Here is a 13,285-nt window from a genome sequence, read left to right as displayed (position 1 = left end):
CCCGTCACTTCCGGCGAGCCCAAGCCCAAGGTGGCTCCCAAAGGCTCCGGAAACTGGTGCAAGGGGCCATCAATGTCTGTAAAGGAGACTAAGAAAATGTTTCTCGGCCTTAGGTTTGTTTGTTTGTTTTAACTTATTTTTAAAAACATTTTTATTAGTGATTTGATAGTGGCTTACAAGATTACCACATTCCAGGGAAACAGTTCCACACTCCCAATAAAATCCTGTTGCCCCCTCCAGTCTCATAACGCCCATGATTGTTTTAGACACAGTTTTTACTACCCTTGAAAATATTTTTATAATTTTATCATTTTTATTTATTTTTAATTTTTGATTTTTTTTGTATTTTTTATGCTTTTTAATCATTTTATTAGTGACAATATTGATTTACAAATTTATGTGATGACCAGGTTATACAGAAGACCGCACCGTTCCCACCACCAGAGTTCCTTCCATTGGAAACTTCAGTAGTTCTTCCAAGGTCACGGATACGGGTTGACTATTAATTTCTATAACACTCTATATTTATATTTAATTGCCCACTTTTTCTGTGGTCCTACCTTCTTTCCCTTTGTAAGACACTGACACCTATGACTGCTTCGGAATGTCTTCTCCTTCTCCTTCTCCTTCTCCTTCTCCTTCTCCTTCTCCTTCTCCTTCTCCTTCTCCTTCTTCTTCTTCTTCTTCTTCTTCTCTTGGGTCTCCTGGTCTTGATGGAATTGGAATTCATATCTGCCCTAGGTTTTTGTTTTTGTTTTGTTTGTTTTTGTTTACCAGAACCCTGCTCAGCCCTGGTTTATGGTGGTGTAGGGGACTGAACCTGCAAATTGGGAGACTCAGGCATGAGAGTTTCTTTGCATAACCATTATGCGATCTAGCCCAGCCCTCCCTAGGCTTTGAAGGGTGCTCGTGTAGCTGCAGGGGAAAATAATGAGTACTTAATCTTGGCTGTTGAGAACACACAATTTAGCGAGACTGATGGGTGAGTTGGGTGGTAGACAGTGGAAAGGCTCTGATAAGTGATCTTTGAATAGGACTTTGAAACAAAATCTAGTGCTAAGTCTGGAGAGAGTGCAAAAAGCACGCCCAGGCTGTTGTAAGGTAAAAAGTGTTAGCACAAAGGGAATGAATAACTTATATATATAAAGATATTTTATGGAGAAAAGGGAAACTGCATGCACCACTGGTGATGATACGAATTGATGCAATCACTATGGAAAAACATTATGGAGATTCCTCAGATTAAGATGAGGAAAGTCAGGGTCCAGTGATGGCACACCTGGTTAGGGGCATGTATTATCATGTACAAGGACCCAGGTTCAAGCCCCCAGCCCCCACCTGCAGGGGGAAAGCTTCATGAGCAGTGAAGCAGGACTTCAAGTGCCTCTGTCTCTCCCTAACTTCCCCCCTCCCCTCCCTTTCAATTTCTCTTGTTTCTATAAAATAAAATAGTTTTAAAAAACTTTTTTTAAAAAAAGATTAGAAAATCCATACAATCTATTTCAGTTCTGGGTATTTATCAAGAGAATGTGATAACAGTATGTATATATTAGTTGTTGGGGTAGGTCCATTTCTAGAGTTCTGATGAATCTCCAGACTGTTTCCACAGGGGTTGGACTGACTTACATTCCCACCAACAATGTAGGAGGGTTCCTTCCCCCCGCCCCACACACAGCCTTTCCAACAGCTGGTGTTTCTGTTTTTTTCTAGTGTGTGGCATTCTCACAGGTGTAAAGTGGTATCTCATTGTGGTTTTTTTCCCCAGAACCACTGCACGTTAGTTGCACGCGGTTTCCATTGCTCAGAACTCTGCCGGATCAATGCATAACTTGCTTTATTGAAATATTTATTTTTCTTGGTTTCTTCCTTGCCACTGCGGCTTTAGTGCCTGCAGGATTCCACTGCTCCTGGTGGACTATTTATTTATTTATTATTTATTTTCAGATAGAAAGTGAAAGGCAGAGAAAATGAGGAGAGAAACCACAGTGCCGCTACACTGTGAAGCTTCCCCTTTGAGTTCTGCTGTGGGGGCTGAGCCCCAGTTCCTGGTGCATGGCCAGGTGGGCGCCTGATCAACCACTCCTCAACCCCCAGTATGTGCTTTTTTTGGTTGTTGTTGTGGACTGGAATTAAATTATTATCTTTGATGTGTGGGAATGATTTGGTTTGGTATCCTGGGTCTTACAGTGGAGAAAGTTTTTTTTTTTAAATTTTATTTATTTATTCGTGAGAAATATAGGAGAGAGAAAGAACCAGGTATGGCTCTGGTACATGTGCTGCCGGGGATTGAATTCAGGACCTCATGCTTGAGAGTCCAAAGCTTTATCCACTGCGCCACCTCCTGGACCATGTGGGGAAAGTTAAAAAAAAAAAAAAACCCTCCATCTCTTAAAGGATACTTTCTAAAAGATGCTGAATAGTGGCCGTCCTACCCTGGTTGTGCAGTCAGGTTTTAAGCACCCACTTAGTGATTTTTTTTATTTGCCTCCACGGTTATCCCTGGGGCTCAGTGCCTGCACTATGAATCCACTGCTCCTGACAGCCATTTTTTCCCATTTCGTTGTTGTTGTTGGATAGGACAGAGAAAAATTGAGAGAGGAAGGGAAACCAGAGAGGGGGAGAGAAAGACAAACCTTGTGAAGTGACCCCCGCTGCTGCTGCAGGTGAGGAGCCGGAGGCCTGAACTGGTATCCTTGTGCAGGTCCTTGCACTTCATGCCACGTGTGCTTAATCCAGTGCGCTAGTCCCCAGTCCTGATATATATATATTATTATTATTACTTTTTTTTTGACAACGCTTCTTTTAGAGAAGCCAGATGCTTGCACTTAACATACACCACTAGAGGGTGCATGCAACTAAAACTTGTCTTTAAAACATACAATAAATTGTATACAGTAACATACAATAAATTGGAATAAATTGTTCACAGAAAGTATTTGGATTTCAGAGGTCACTATTATTAATAATTTTCATTATTAGTGTGGTCCAGCAGGTGGCGCTGTGGATAATGCATTGGATTCTCAACTATGAGGTCCCGAGTTCAATCCTGGCAGCACATGTACCAGTGTTGATGGCTGGTTCTTTCTCTCTCTCTTCCTATATTTCTCATGAATAAAGAAATTCTTTAAAAATAATAAAGCTCCGGGGGTCCGGCAGTTGCGCAGCGGGTTTAGCGCACGTGGCACAAAGCACAGGGACAAGCATAAGGATCCTGGTTCAGCCCCCGGGTCCCCACCTGCAGGGGAGTCGCTTCACAAGCGGTGAAGCAGGTCTGCAGGTGTCTATCTTTCTCTCCCCCTCTCTGTCTTCCCCTCCTCTCTCCATTTCTCTCTGTCCTATCCAACAACGAACGACATCAAAAATGACAATAATGACCACAAGGCTACAATAACAAGGGCAACAAAAGGGGGGGAAATGGCCTCCAGGAGCAGTGGATTCATGGTGCAGGCACTGAGCCCCAGCAATAACCCTGGAGGCAATAATAAAAATAATAAGGCTCCTTAGTAGTGTGTTTCAAATTTTTATGCATGTATTACCTAACCTGCTCGAGGTTCTAAGAACTATTGGGTTGTTAGAAAAAATCATGATTTTTTTCTGTTTTTTTTTTTCTTTCTTTTTTGTGAACTTTTATTTATTTTAAATTTTCTTTATTGGGGGATTACTGGTTTATAGTCAACAGTAAAGTACAATAGTTTATACATGCGTAACATTTGCACATAACAATACAACCCCCATTTTTCTGTTTTTCTATGCAAACAATACATCATCATCTTTTTTTTTCTGACAACTCAATAGTTACTGCTGTTTTCCCCCTTTGACAGTGATTAAACAGACTCAGCTAGCTAAAGTAATTCATCCAAGGGTCCACATCTGGTAAGTAGAGTCAGAATTTAAACCAAGTCCAAACATTTGAGATCTTCCTTTAAATACTGCAGTGGGTTATTTATTCACCTAGACCCACTTCACACAGGCCTTAGTAGGTTATCTATGCCTGTGTAAGATTCTACCATTTCATGACTGGAATACTATAAATGTGTCATTTTCAAAAAAGCAAACAACTTTCCATGGGTTAAATATTAGGAGCAGCCCAGAATATGGTGTGGGTAAGGTACTGGACTCTCCAGCATTCAGTGTCACCTTTGAGTCCTAATATTGCATGTGCCAGAGTCATGCTCTGGTTCCATTCTCTCTCTCTCTCTCTCTCTCTCTCTCTCTCCCCCCTCTCTCTGTGTCACCCTCTACCTAAGAAGGAAAAAATGTGTCTCCCAGAAGCACAATCCTGTAGGCATGACTCCCCAGTGACAACACCAGTGGCAGGGAGAAAACAACCACCGACAAATTTATCTCTGTCTTAACTAAGCTAAACCAAATGGTCCCTGAAGTGACTATTGGAGTATTATTCCAGGGGAGTGTTGAATATATTCCTTAAGCCTTTTAAAAATCAAAGTTTTTCTAACCTGTCTACAAGCAAGAGATGTGACGGCTCTGTCAACCAAATTGTTGTCAGATGAATAAAAGGCTTTCAAACCAAATCTCTTCTACTCATTAGCATTTGCTGGTGCTTCATTAACTTTAATGGTATAATCTAGTTGATTGAAGTGCACCTGAATACAGTTACTGCCTCATCAGTACTGATGAGTTCCCCGTATTTTCAGGCCATGTCTGCCGAGTTCGCAAATTACGTGTCTCTATTTACATCCCCTCTGTGCATGTTTACCTGTGCCTTCTGGAGCAGAGCTCTCAGATTGTAGGGGCCTGGGATCATCCTTTTGGGCTGCACTGACATGATTTAAAAAGAAGCTTCTATTTTCAGAGCTGCTATTAATGACTAACAACTGAACGTTGTGCAGTGATGTTTGTAAGATGTTGCTTTTTTCTCTCCCAAATCTTGAGTGAAGTACAGATATAGCCAATATGAGTTCAATGAATTTTTGAAAGGTAGAGAGTTTGATACATATGTTAAAAATGGTCATATTCAGGAGCTACTTTCTGGCCTAACCCAGCTTTCTAGTTCTGTTCTCAACTCTGACACTGTCGTCCTTGACAAGACTTTTAGTCCACCTGCATGTTAGCTATCAGACTCAGGCAAAAACTACTAAAGTCATGGGTCCCTTGGAACATACCTAATATACTTTCTAGAGGAAGACCCTAATTCCATCTGCTCTATTCTTACCTTTAGGTTCCTGATTATTGTTAAACAATTTTTCCTGCTTCAAATCTTACCACCTTTCAGCCACCAAGTTGCAGACACTATCCTGATTTCCCTGAGAAGACGACCTCACCAATGTGTCCTGGAACCTCACCTCTCTAGAGCCCTGTCCAAACTGGGAAATTTAGGAACAGGCTGAAAGTATGCATCCACCTGCCAACAGAGAAGCAATTTCAGAAAACAGACCTTCTACCTTCTGCACTCTATGAAGATCTTATTATTGTTGTTGATGTTGTTGCTGCTGGATAAGACAGAGAGAAATGGAGAGAGGAGGGGAAGACAGAGATGGGGAGAGAAAGATAGACACCTGCAGACCTGCTTCACTGCCTGTGAAATGACTCCCCAGAAGGTGGAGAGCTGGGGGCTTGAACCGGGATTCTTATGCTGGTCCTTGCGCTTCGCACCATGGTCACTTAACTCGCTGCGCTACAGCCGGGCCCCCTAAATCCTACTTTCTATGGTTGCTTAATTACATCTCTCCAACTTAATTTACTAAATGTCAAAGATGGCTATGCTTATAAAATGCATGATTAGTTATGGTGTACCTTGAAGCCATTAGCTCTGAAGTGAGAACCTTCACAGCTCTCTGAGGGAGTTATGGAGCAACTTGGTCCGATTAGACTTTGAACAGGTTAATCCCACTTAAGCCAGCTTTTGTCCTTTTTTTAAATTTATTTATTCCCTTTTGTTGCCCTTGTTGTTTTATTGTTGTAGTTATTATTGCCGTTGTTATTGATGTTGTTGTTGTTGGATAGGACAGAAAGAAATGGAGAGAGGAGGGGAAGACAGGGGAAGAAAAAGACACCTGCAGACCTGCTTCACCGCCTGTGAAGCGACTTCCCTGCAGGTGGGGAGCCGGGGCTTGAACCGAGATCCTTATGCCGGTCCTTGTGCTTTGCGCCACCTGCACTTAACCCGCTGCACTACCTCCCGACTCTCTTGTCCTTTTTGCAGTCTTAAAAATGCTTTGTTGTTTAAGAAGAATATGAGGCTGGGTGGTAAAGCACCAAGTGACACTCATTTCACCATACCCAAGAACCTGGGTTTAAGCCCTCAGTCCCCACCTGCAGGGAGACAAAACTTCAAGAGGAGTGGATCTGTGCTACAGGTGTCTCTCACCTTCTCTCAAAAGAAATATGAAAAAAAATTAAGGCCACCAGGAGCAGTGGAGTTGCTCTGTAGGCAACCTGTAGGTAACCCTGGGGAGAGAGGCAGAGAAAGAGAGAGAGGAAAACAGAGCACTGTTAAGCTCTAGCTTATGGAGGTGCCAGGAGTTGAACCCATGGCCTCAGGCATGCAAGTCCTCTCTGTGTTCCATCACTGAACTGTCTCCCAGGCCTACTTCCATATTTTCAAGAGAACTTGATCACCTCTTTCTCCATTTGTCAGAAATGTTATTATATTAGGTCCTTTTTTTTACCAGTTGGTGTTCATAAAGACCTGAGAAAAAGGGTTGACTATTGTGGCATCTATCAAGCGATCACTGGACTGTTTCCAGAATTGTATCTAGGTGGGCTTGGGCAATAGTAGCTTTATCATTGTATCAAGATAATTTTGCCTCCTGCTAGTTTTTATTGAATGTGCTTGTCCTTCTTAAAAGCTTGGAGAAAAAGACAGAAAGAAACCAAGTTTTTAAGGAGAGTTTTTTATTTGTAAAGATAGCCTACAGTGTTACATGTTTTCCCAAGGCTACAAAAACTCTCAGAGAGCAGTGCTTGCTGTCTGTCTGTCACACCAGCAGACAGATGATCTATAAACAGGGAAGGGAAAATCACTTGTTGCCAAACTGAGGAAGAGGTGGTGGCACCTTAATATCTTGACCTTTCTCCAGCTTCTTTTCACAATCCACCAGGTAATTGACGCCATCGATGACTATCTGCACGAGCTCGACCTTGGAGAGTGAAAAAAGATGATTGATTTGCATAGAAGACACATGACAGGCACTGGGCAATAGGAACAAATCTGGGATCACTGAGAACTTGCTAGGCTAGATGGATTTTAAAACAAATTCTTCCTTATTTCCTGAAAGGTTAAGGGAAGGGGAGGTATCTGATGGCCTTGCCACAGAGGGGATGGCATTTATTACAGGGTTTCTTCAATCTTTATTTAGTTAAGTTAGAGTTACAACTAAAATAGGGTTTTCACAAAGTGAGTAAGAACTATGTACCTACCACTCATCTATCTATCTATCTGTGGAAAACACTAGTTAACACTTTCAGACACTTTTTCCACAGCAGTCTTGGCTATAAGATAACAGAGTTTGCCTGAAGATTGAACTACACAGCATTACCCTTGAGTTATTATTTAGCCTGAGTCTCATTTCTAGTCTGTCCTAAGCTATCTGAACACTGAACATGCTACAGTTCAGATACTATTCTTTACACAGTGGATATCTTTCTGAAAAATTGTGTAAAACCAAATGTTTGTACTGTTCTTGAGAAGCCTGCTTCTTAAAGGAAACTGTGAATGGCACAAAGATAATCTTTTCAAAATACATATTGAGACTTTGGTTAACAAATATTGGTTTTGCTTAAATGACAGCACATCTAAGATTTTTTTTTTTCCTGGGCTCACTTCAAAAATTACTTATACTGGTCCTGAAGAGACTCAAACTAACATGGCAAACAATGAGTTAATTTCAGACAGCACCACAATAAATGACAGAACTCATTCAGTGAGAAATACGACTCACCTTAGGCATGATGAAAGACAGACCCATGCCTCACCTCTTTAATCCCTAGTGATGTTTCAGGCCCCAAAGGAGGGTTGGGAAAGAAAGCTAGTTCTCACTAATCACAGAAACAGATTGTTGATAAGGACGAGGTGAGCTGGAGCTCTCATTTTATGCTACTGCAACTCTTAGTATAAAATTCCTAGCAGGAAATCTCATTAGAAGAAAGGACCCTCATCTTTGACTCAGGCCTTACTTTCCTGTTGTTAAAATAATTTCGGAGGCTCTAGCTGGCCCGGCTAGCTTCACGGGCGGCTAACAGAGATGCGGAGACAACGGCTGGGCAGGGAAGCTGTATTTCTTTATTCAGGAACAACGATTCATAAACTAAGACAAACTAATCACCAAACAGAACTCTGCTGTCTCTTTGCGGCGGCGCAAGCACTCTCTCTTACTCTGCAACTCAGGAACCCTCTCTTACTCTCAAACTCTGCAACTCTTCAACTCTGGAACTCTGGCAGGGTTCCTTCGGGACAGTGCCAAGCAGGCCCGTGAAACTAACTGGACTGATCCAATTCTCTTGGCGGGGGAGAACTAGAACCCAATGTAAAGCATACAACACTTTCCTAGAAATGTCTCCTAACTAAATTATCAATGTTAAGGTTAAAATTATATAGAGAAACAGATTACAACAGAGATGGTCCAACAAATCAAGGAAACTGATAATAAACTAGCTCTACAGCTGTCATTAAAAATCATATTTTTCAAGTAATATTCAACCTCTGGGTAAATGTGCATAGTAGAAATCAAAGCTGTAGGTGTCTCTCTGCCTTTCCCCTTGCTTCTCAACTTCTGTCTCTATGCAAAATAAATAAAATATCATAAGAATTATTAGGTTAAATACATGGTTTTGTTAATTTTTTCATATCTTTTAAAAACATTTATGTATTTTCCCTTTTGTTGCCCTTGTTTTTTATTGTTGTTGTAGTTATTATTGTTGTTGTTATTGATGTCGTCGTTGCTGGATAGGACAGAGAGAAATGGAGAGAGGAGGGGGAAGACAGAGAGGGGAGAGAAAGACAGACACCTGCAGACCTGCTTCACCGCTTGCGAAGCTACACCCTGCAGGTGGGGAGCCGGGGGCTCGAACTGGGATCCTTACTCTGGTCCTTGTGCTTTGCGCCATGTGTGCTTTACCCACTGTGCTACCGCCTGACTCCTGAATTTTTTGTATCTTATAGCTTTTATAACAATTACCAGTTAACTTATAAATACATTCAATTTTTTAAATTAAATTAAAAAAAATTTTTTTTTTACCAGAGCACTGATCAGCTCTGGCTTCTGGTGGTACAGGGGATTGAACCTGGGACCTTGGAGCCTCAGGCATGAGAGTCTCTTTGCATAACCATTATGCTATCTACCCGTCCTTAAATTTCTTTTCGCCCATAAAAATCAGTTTAATAAGTAACCATAGCCAGGTCCCAGGTTTCTTTTCTTCATGACACCCCACATGATCCAGTAAATTTCAGAAGCTGTAGTATTTATAGCTGCTTCTTCCTCCAGTCTTTCATATGACTCGATAACTCATGGCTGAGAGAATCGTCTTGAATCTTTTCTCCCTTTCCTCAGCTTACTGACAAAATTATCACTAAGCAGGGAAACCCCCAAAAGTTGGGAAGGAAGAAGAAGTCATCTATAAGCCCTAGACCAATACCAGCTATCTAGTCACAAGAACTGTGTGGTGTAAGACGAGGCCTCTAGGCTACTGAGAGGTCTAGCTGGCTCAGCAGGACCACACCTGGCCAAGCAGTCATGATTTAATGGGCTCAGTATTGGCGTAAGCTTCAGCAACATGCCCCTTACCTGTGCTCTCTGTTATCTCATCTCTGCGCTGCTCTAACCTGCCTGTCGCTTATGAATCCTTCTCACCTAAGTATTTATAGAATCCTAAGGATTATTTTAAGAGAACAATCTCTTATAGACCGGGTCTATACCTTACCTGCTGTTTTTAACCCCCCATCCCCCGATAAAGTCCTACAAATGTCAAGTACCTAAGTGAAGATGGCAGTATATGGTCTTGGTCAAAGGAAATTCAGAATCGAGAGAGAACCCCACCACTTCACCACCCTCAGAAAGACAGAGAGAGAGAGCACACCTATTCTCCGACTTCAGGGTGCTAAAATCTTCCTGTCCTCTTAGTATAATGGAGATGCCACTGCTGAAGATTTCTGGGGTAGTTCTCAGGGGCAGGCTGCTGACAACAGCCCCATTGTGAACTTCTTTACCTGTCTCCACATTTCTCAGCTTACATTTTGCTTATCTTTATGTAATTATTGTCTATGGAGGAACAGTAAGGTCTTACGTGTTGCTTCACAATAGTTTAATCACCTCCCCAGAGCCCTACCCCACTAGCGAAAGACAGAAACAGGCTGGGAGTATGGATCCACCTGCCAATATCCACGTCCAGTGGAAAAGCAATTACAGAAGCCAGACCTTCCACCTTCTGCACCCCATAATGATCGTGGGTCCATCCTCCCAGAGGGATAAATAATAGGGAAGCTTCCAGTGGAGGGAATGGGATCACGGAACTCTAGGGTGGGAGCTGTATGAAATTGTACCTCTGTTATTTTATAATCTTGTCAATCATTATTAAATCACTAATAAAAAGTAAAATAATAACAGTAGTGTAATCAGGAGTAAACCTCATGTGTGACGAGGTTATACCATATAACCCAGGAATGGGGTTGACTCTGTGCCCTGTTTGGGTAACTATGCTTCCTGTTGTTCACACCTGACAACAAACGCACCTAAATATGTATTTCTTAGAAAATGATCCTGGTCACTAACAACACAGGACCAAACTACAGAGTGAAAGGCTGCCATAATTCAGAATTCAATGCAGAAAGAAGAGGTCTGGAATTTTGTGCTTAAGGGAAAGCTGTCCGCACTAATTCTATGTTCTCTCTCCTATACTGACTTCATAATATCATACGACACATGTGTTACCTCTGACCGTCCAATTCGATCAATGTTGGAAATGTCATACACGTCAGCCACGGCTGCGGTGTCCACACCACCTGTGCCTCGCTTCTGGAGTCTGAGGTTCTCTAGGATCTTAGAAAAGCGTGGGTCCTGGGACAGTGGAGAGCAGTTAGTTTTATGAGAAGCAAAACCAAGTCAACACACCAGTATTGGCTCATTCACTTAGGGAAAACATATGAGGTACTAACAGTTAGTACTTACTAATCCCATGTCTGTTCCTACTGAGCACAGGAGCCTGGGTGACCTCTGAGTCCCTGTCAGTCTGAGCTCATAGCCCATGATCATAGCCGGAAACATTCTAGGCTGCACTCATTTCAGGACTCATATTCCTCAAGTGGCAGAGTAGGCTGACCTAGCCTCCTTTCAGACAGTGGGGCAGTTTCTACCATTGTTGTTCTATAGCAGAGAAGCAATTACAGAAGCCAGACTTGCACCTTCTGCAAGCCATAAAGATCTTTGGCCCATACTCCCAGAGGGATAAAAAATAGGGAAGCTTCCAATGGAGGGGATAGGACACAGAACTCTGGTGATGGGAATTGTATGGAATTGTACCCCTCTTATCCCACAATCTTGTTGATCATTAAGTCACTAATAAAAAATAGTAACTACTAAGCATGTATTTTTCACCTGGACACGGCTGGAACCTAGTAATTTTATTGGGAAAAAATGATTTATAAGACTGTTCTTGTCACAGGTGCATAATTTCAAATCTCCCCATGGTAGGTGTCATGATAACACATACACACACACAGACACACACACACACACACAACTATCGCCTTCTACCATAGAGCACTGGGTCCCTGGCCCCGTCTGCCCCTCCCCTCTCCCCACTCTAGAGTTCTTGAGTCTGCTGCCATAGATCTTAGCTAATAAAAGCTCTACCCCTGATTTTCCCCTGCTTTGTTTTGTAAGTCAGCAGATGAGTGAGACCATCCAGTATTTGGCCTTCTCCCTTCTGGCTAATTTCACTTAACATAATTACTGTGGGCACTTCTCAGGCTTACACCTCATGAAGTAGGTATTGTTTTCACCAAGTCACAGAGAGGAAAACTAAGGCTCAGAGGACATTAACTTGCCTGATGTCAAACAGCCAGAAGGTAGCTGAGCTGTTTGTAACTTGGATTCTGCACTTTTGGCATCTGCCCGTGAGCTTTGGTGAATTCATTACTCATCAATATAACAGGTACCACTGACATAATTAAAAATCAAGATGTTAAATCACACCAAATTATTTTATTAGCATTTAAAGTTCGGATGACAAAAATCTTCATGTTTTAAGAGGCAGGAAAGATGTTTTATGAAATTGATCTGAAGTATTTGTTTCACTTGGTGCTACTGTGGCAGAAACTGTTAAGTCACCAGAATTCTGTTTTCTTCCTCATCCACAGTAGAGCTGAGACAATAACTACAAGCCAAGTTTCTCCTAGTGGTACAAGCTATGTGCTACTTCCGGGCCTAGAACATAAAAGCTCTACTCTGACACAGATGCATGGTTTCTCTCCATCCTAAAAGCTGGAACGTAAGGTGACCTTGCAAAGGTGACACATCCTAAAACAGGTGTGTTCCTGCTATAGTTCCCTCAGTAGTAAGACTTGGTACACATGCAGATTCTGCAAGTGGACCTAATCGCATGTGTTTTCATAAGGTGACTTTGATGCAGGCTCCAGCCTGAGAAGCTCTGCACAAGGAAAGGTAAGAGTGTTTTTGCAAGGTTAAGGAGACAGCATAACGGTTCTCCAAAAAGGCTTCCAGTGGGTGAGTAGTGGCACAGCCAGCAGAGTGTGTGCAAGGACCCAGGTGGAAGCCCCTGGTCCCCACCTGCAGGGGGAGTTTGAAGAGCTGTGAAACAGTTTGGCAGGTGTCTCTCTCCCTCGCCTCTTAAGTTCTGTCTCTAGTTAATAAATAAATAAATAAGATACGATACAATATGTGTGTGTGTGTGTCCAGGGTTATGGCTGGGGCTCGGTGCCTGCACTAGGAATCCACTGCTCCTGGTGGCAATTTTTTTTTTTTGCATTTTGTTGCTGTTGTTGTGATTGTTGTGAGATAGGACAGAGAGAAATTGAGAGAGGAGCGAAAACCAGAGGGGGGAGAGATAGACACCTGCAGACCTGCTTCACCACCTGTGAGGACCCCCTGCAGGTGGGGAGTTTGGGGCTGGAACTGGGATCCTTACGCTGCTCCTTGTGCTTTGCACCATGAGAGCATAACCTGCTGCACTACTGCCTGGCCCCCATAAATAAGATAGTTTTTTAAAATAGGGAAAGACAGAGACTTTCATGCCTAAGACATCAAAGGTCCTAGGTTCAGTTCTCAGCGCCATCATAAGCCAGAGCTGAGCAGTCCTCTGAACCCCCCCC

General features: G+C 42.4%; 1 protein-coding gene across 4 annotated transcripts in view; it reads right to left on the bottom strand.

The window, feature by feature from the left end:
* Positions 1–6,835: 6,835 nt before the first annotated feature.
* CKMT2 (creatine kinase, mitochondrial 2) overlaps positions 6,836–13,285 on the bottom strand; it is a 30,941-nt gene continuing 24,491 nt past the window's right edge. For all 4 annotated transcript variants that reach the window (XM_060201110.1, XM_060201111.1, XM_060201109.1 and 1 more), the window contains exons 9-10: positions 10,887–11,012; positions 6,836–7,100 (exon numbers count right to left, since the gene is read on the bottom strand). In XM_060201110.1, coding sequence (XP_060057093.1) covers positions 6,981–7,100; positions 10,887–11,012 — 246 coding nt within the window. In that variant the 3' untranslated portion in view covers positions 6,836–6,980. The remainder of the gene's footprint in view (positions 7,101–10,886; positions 11,013–13,285) is intronic.

This window comes from Erinaceus europaeus, chromosome 11 (assembly GCF_950295315.1).
Source record: "Erinaceus europaeus chromosome 11, mEriEur2.1, whole genome shotgun sequence".
Classification (NCBI taxonomy): Eukaryota; Metazoa; Chordata; class Mammalia; order Eulipotyphla; family Erinaceidae; genus Erinaceus; species Erinaceus europaeus.
The sequence above is the reverse complement of the archived record's forward strand: the minus strand, read 5'-3'. Positions and strand labels throughout refer to the sequence as shown.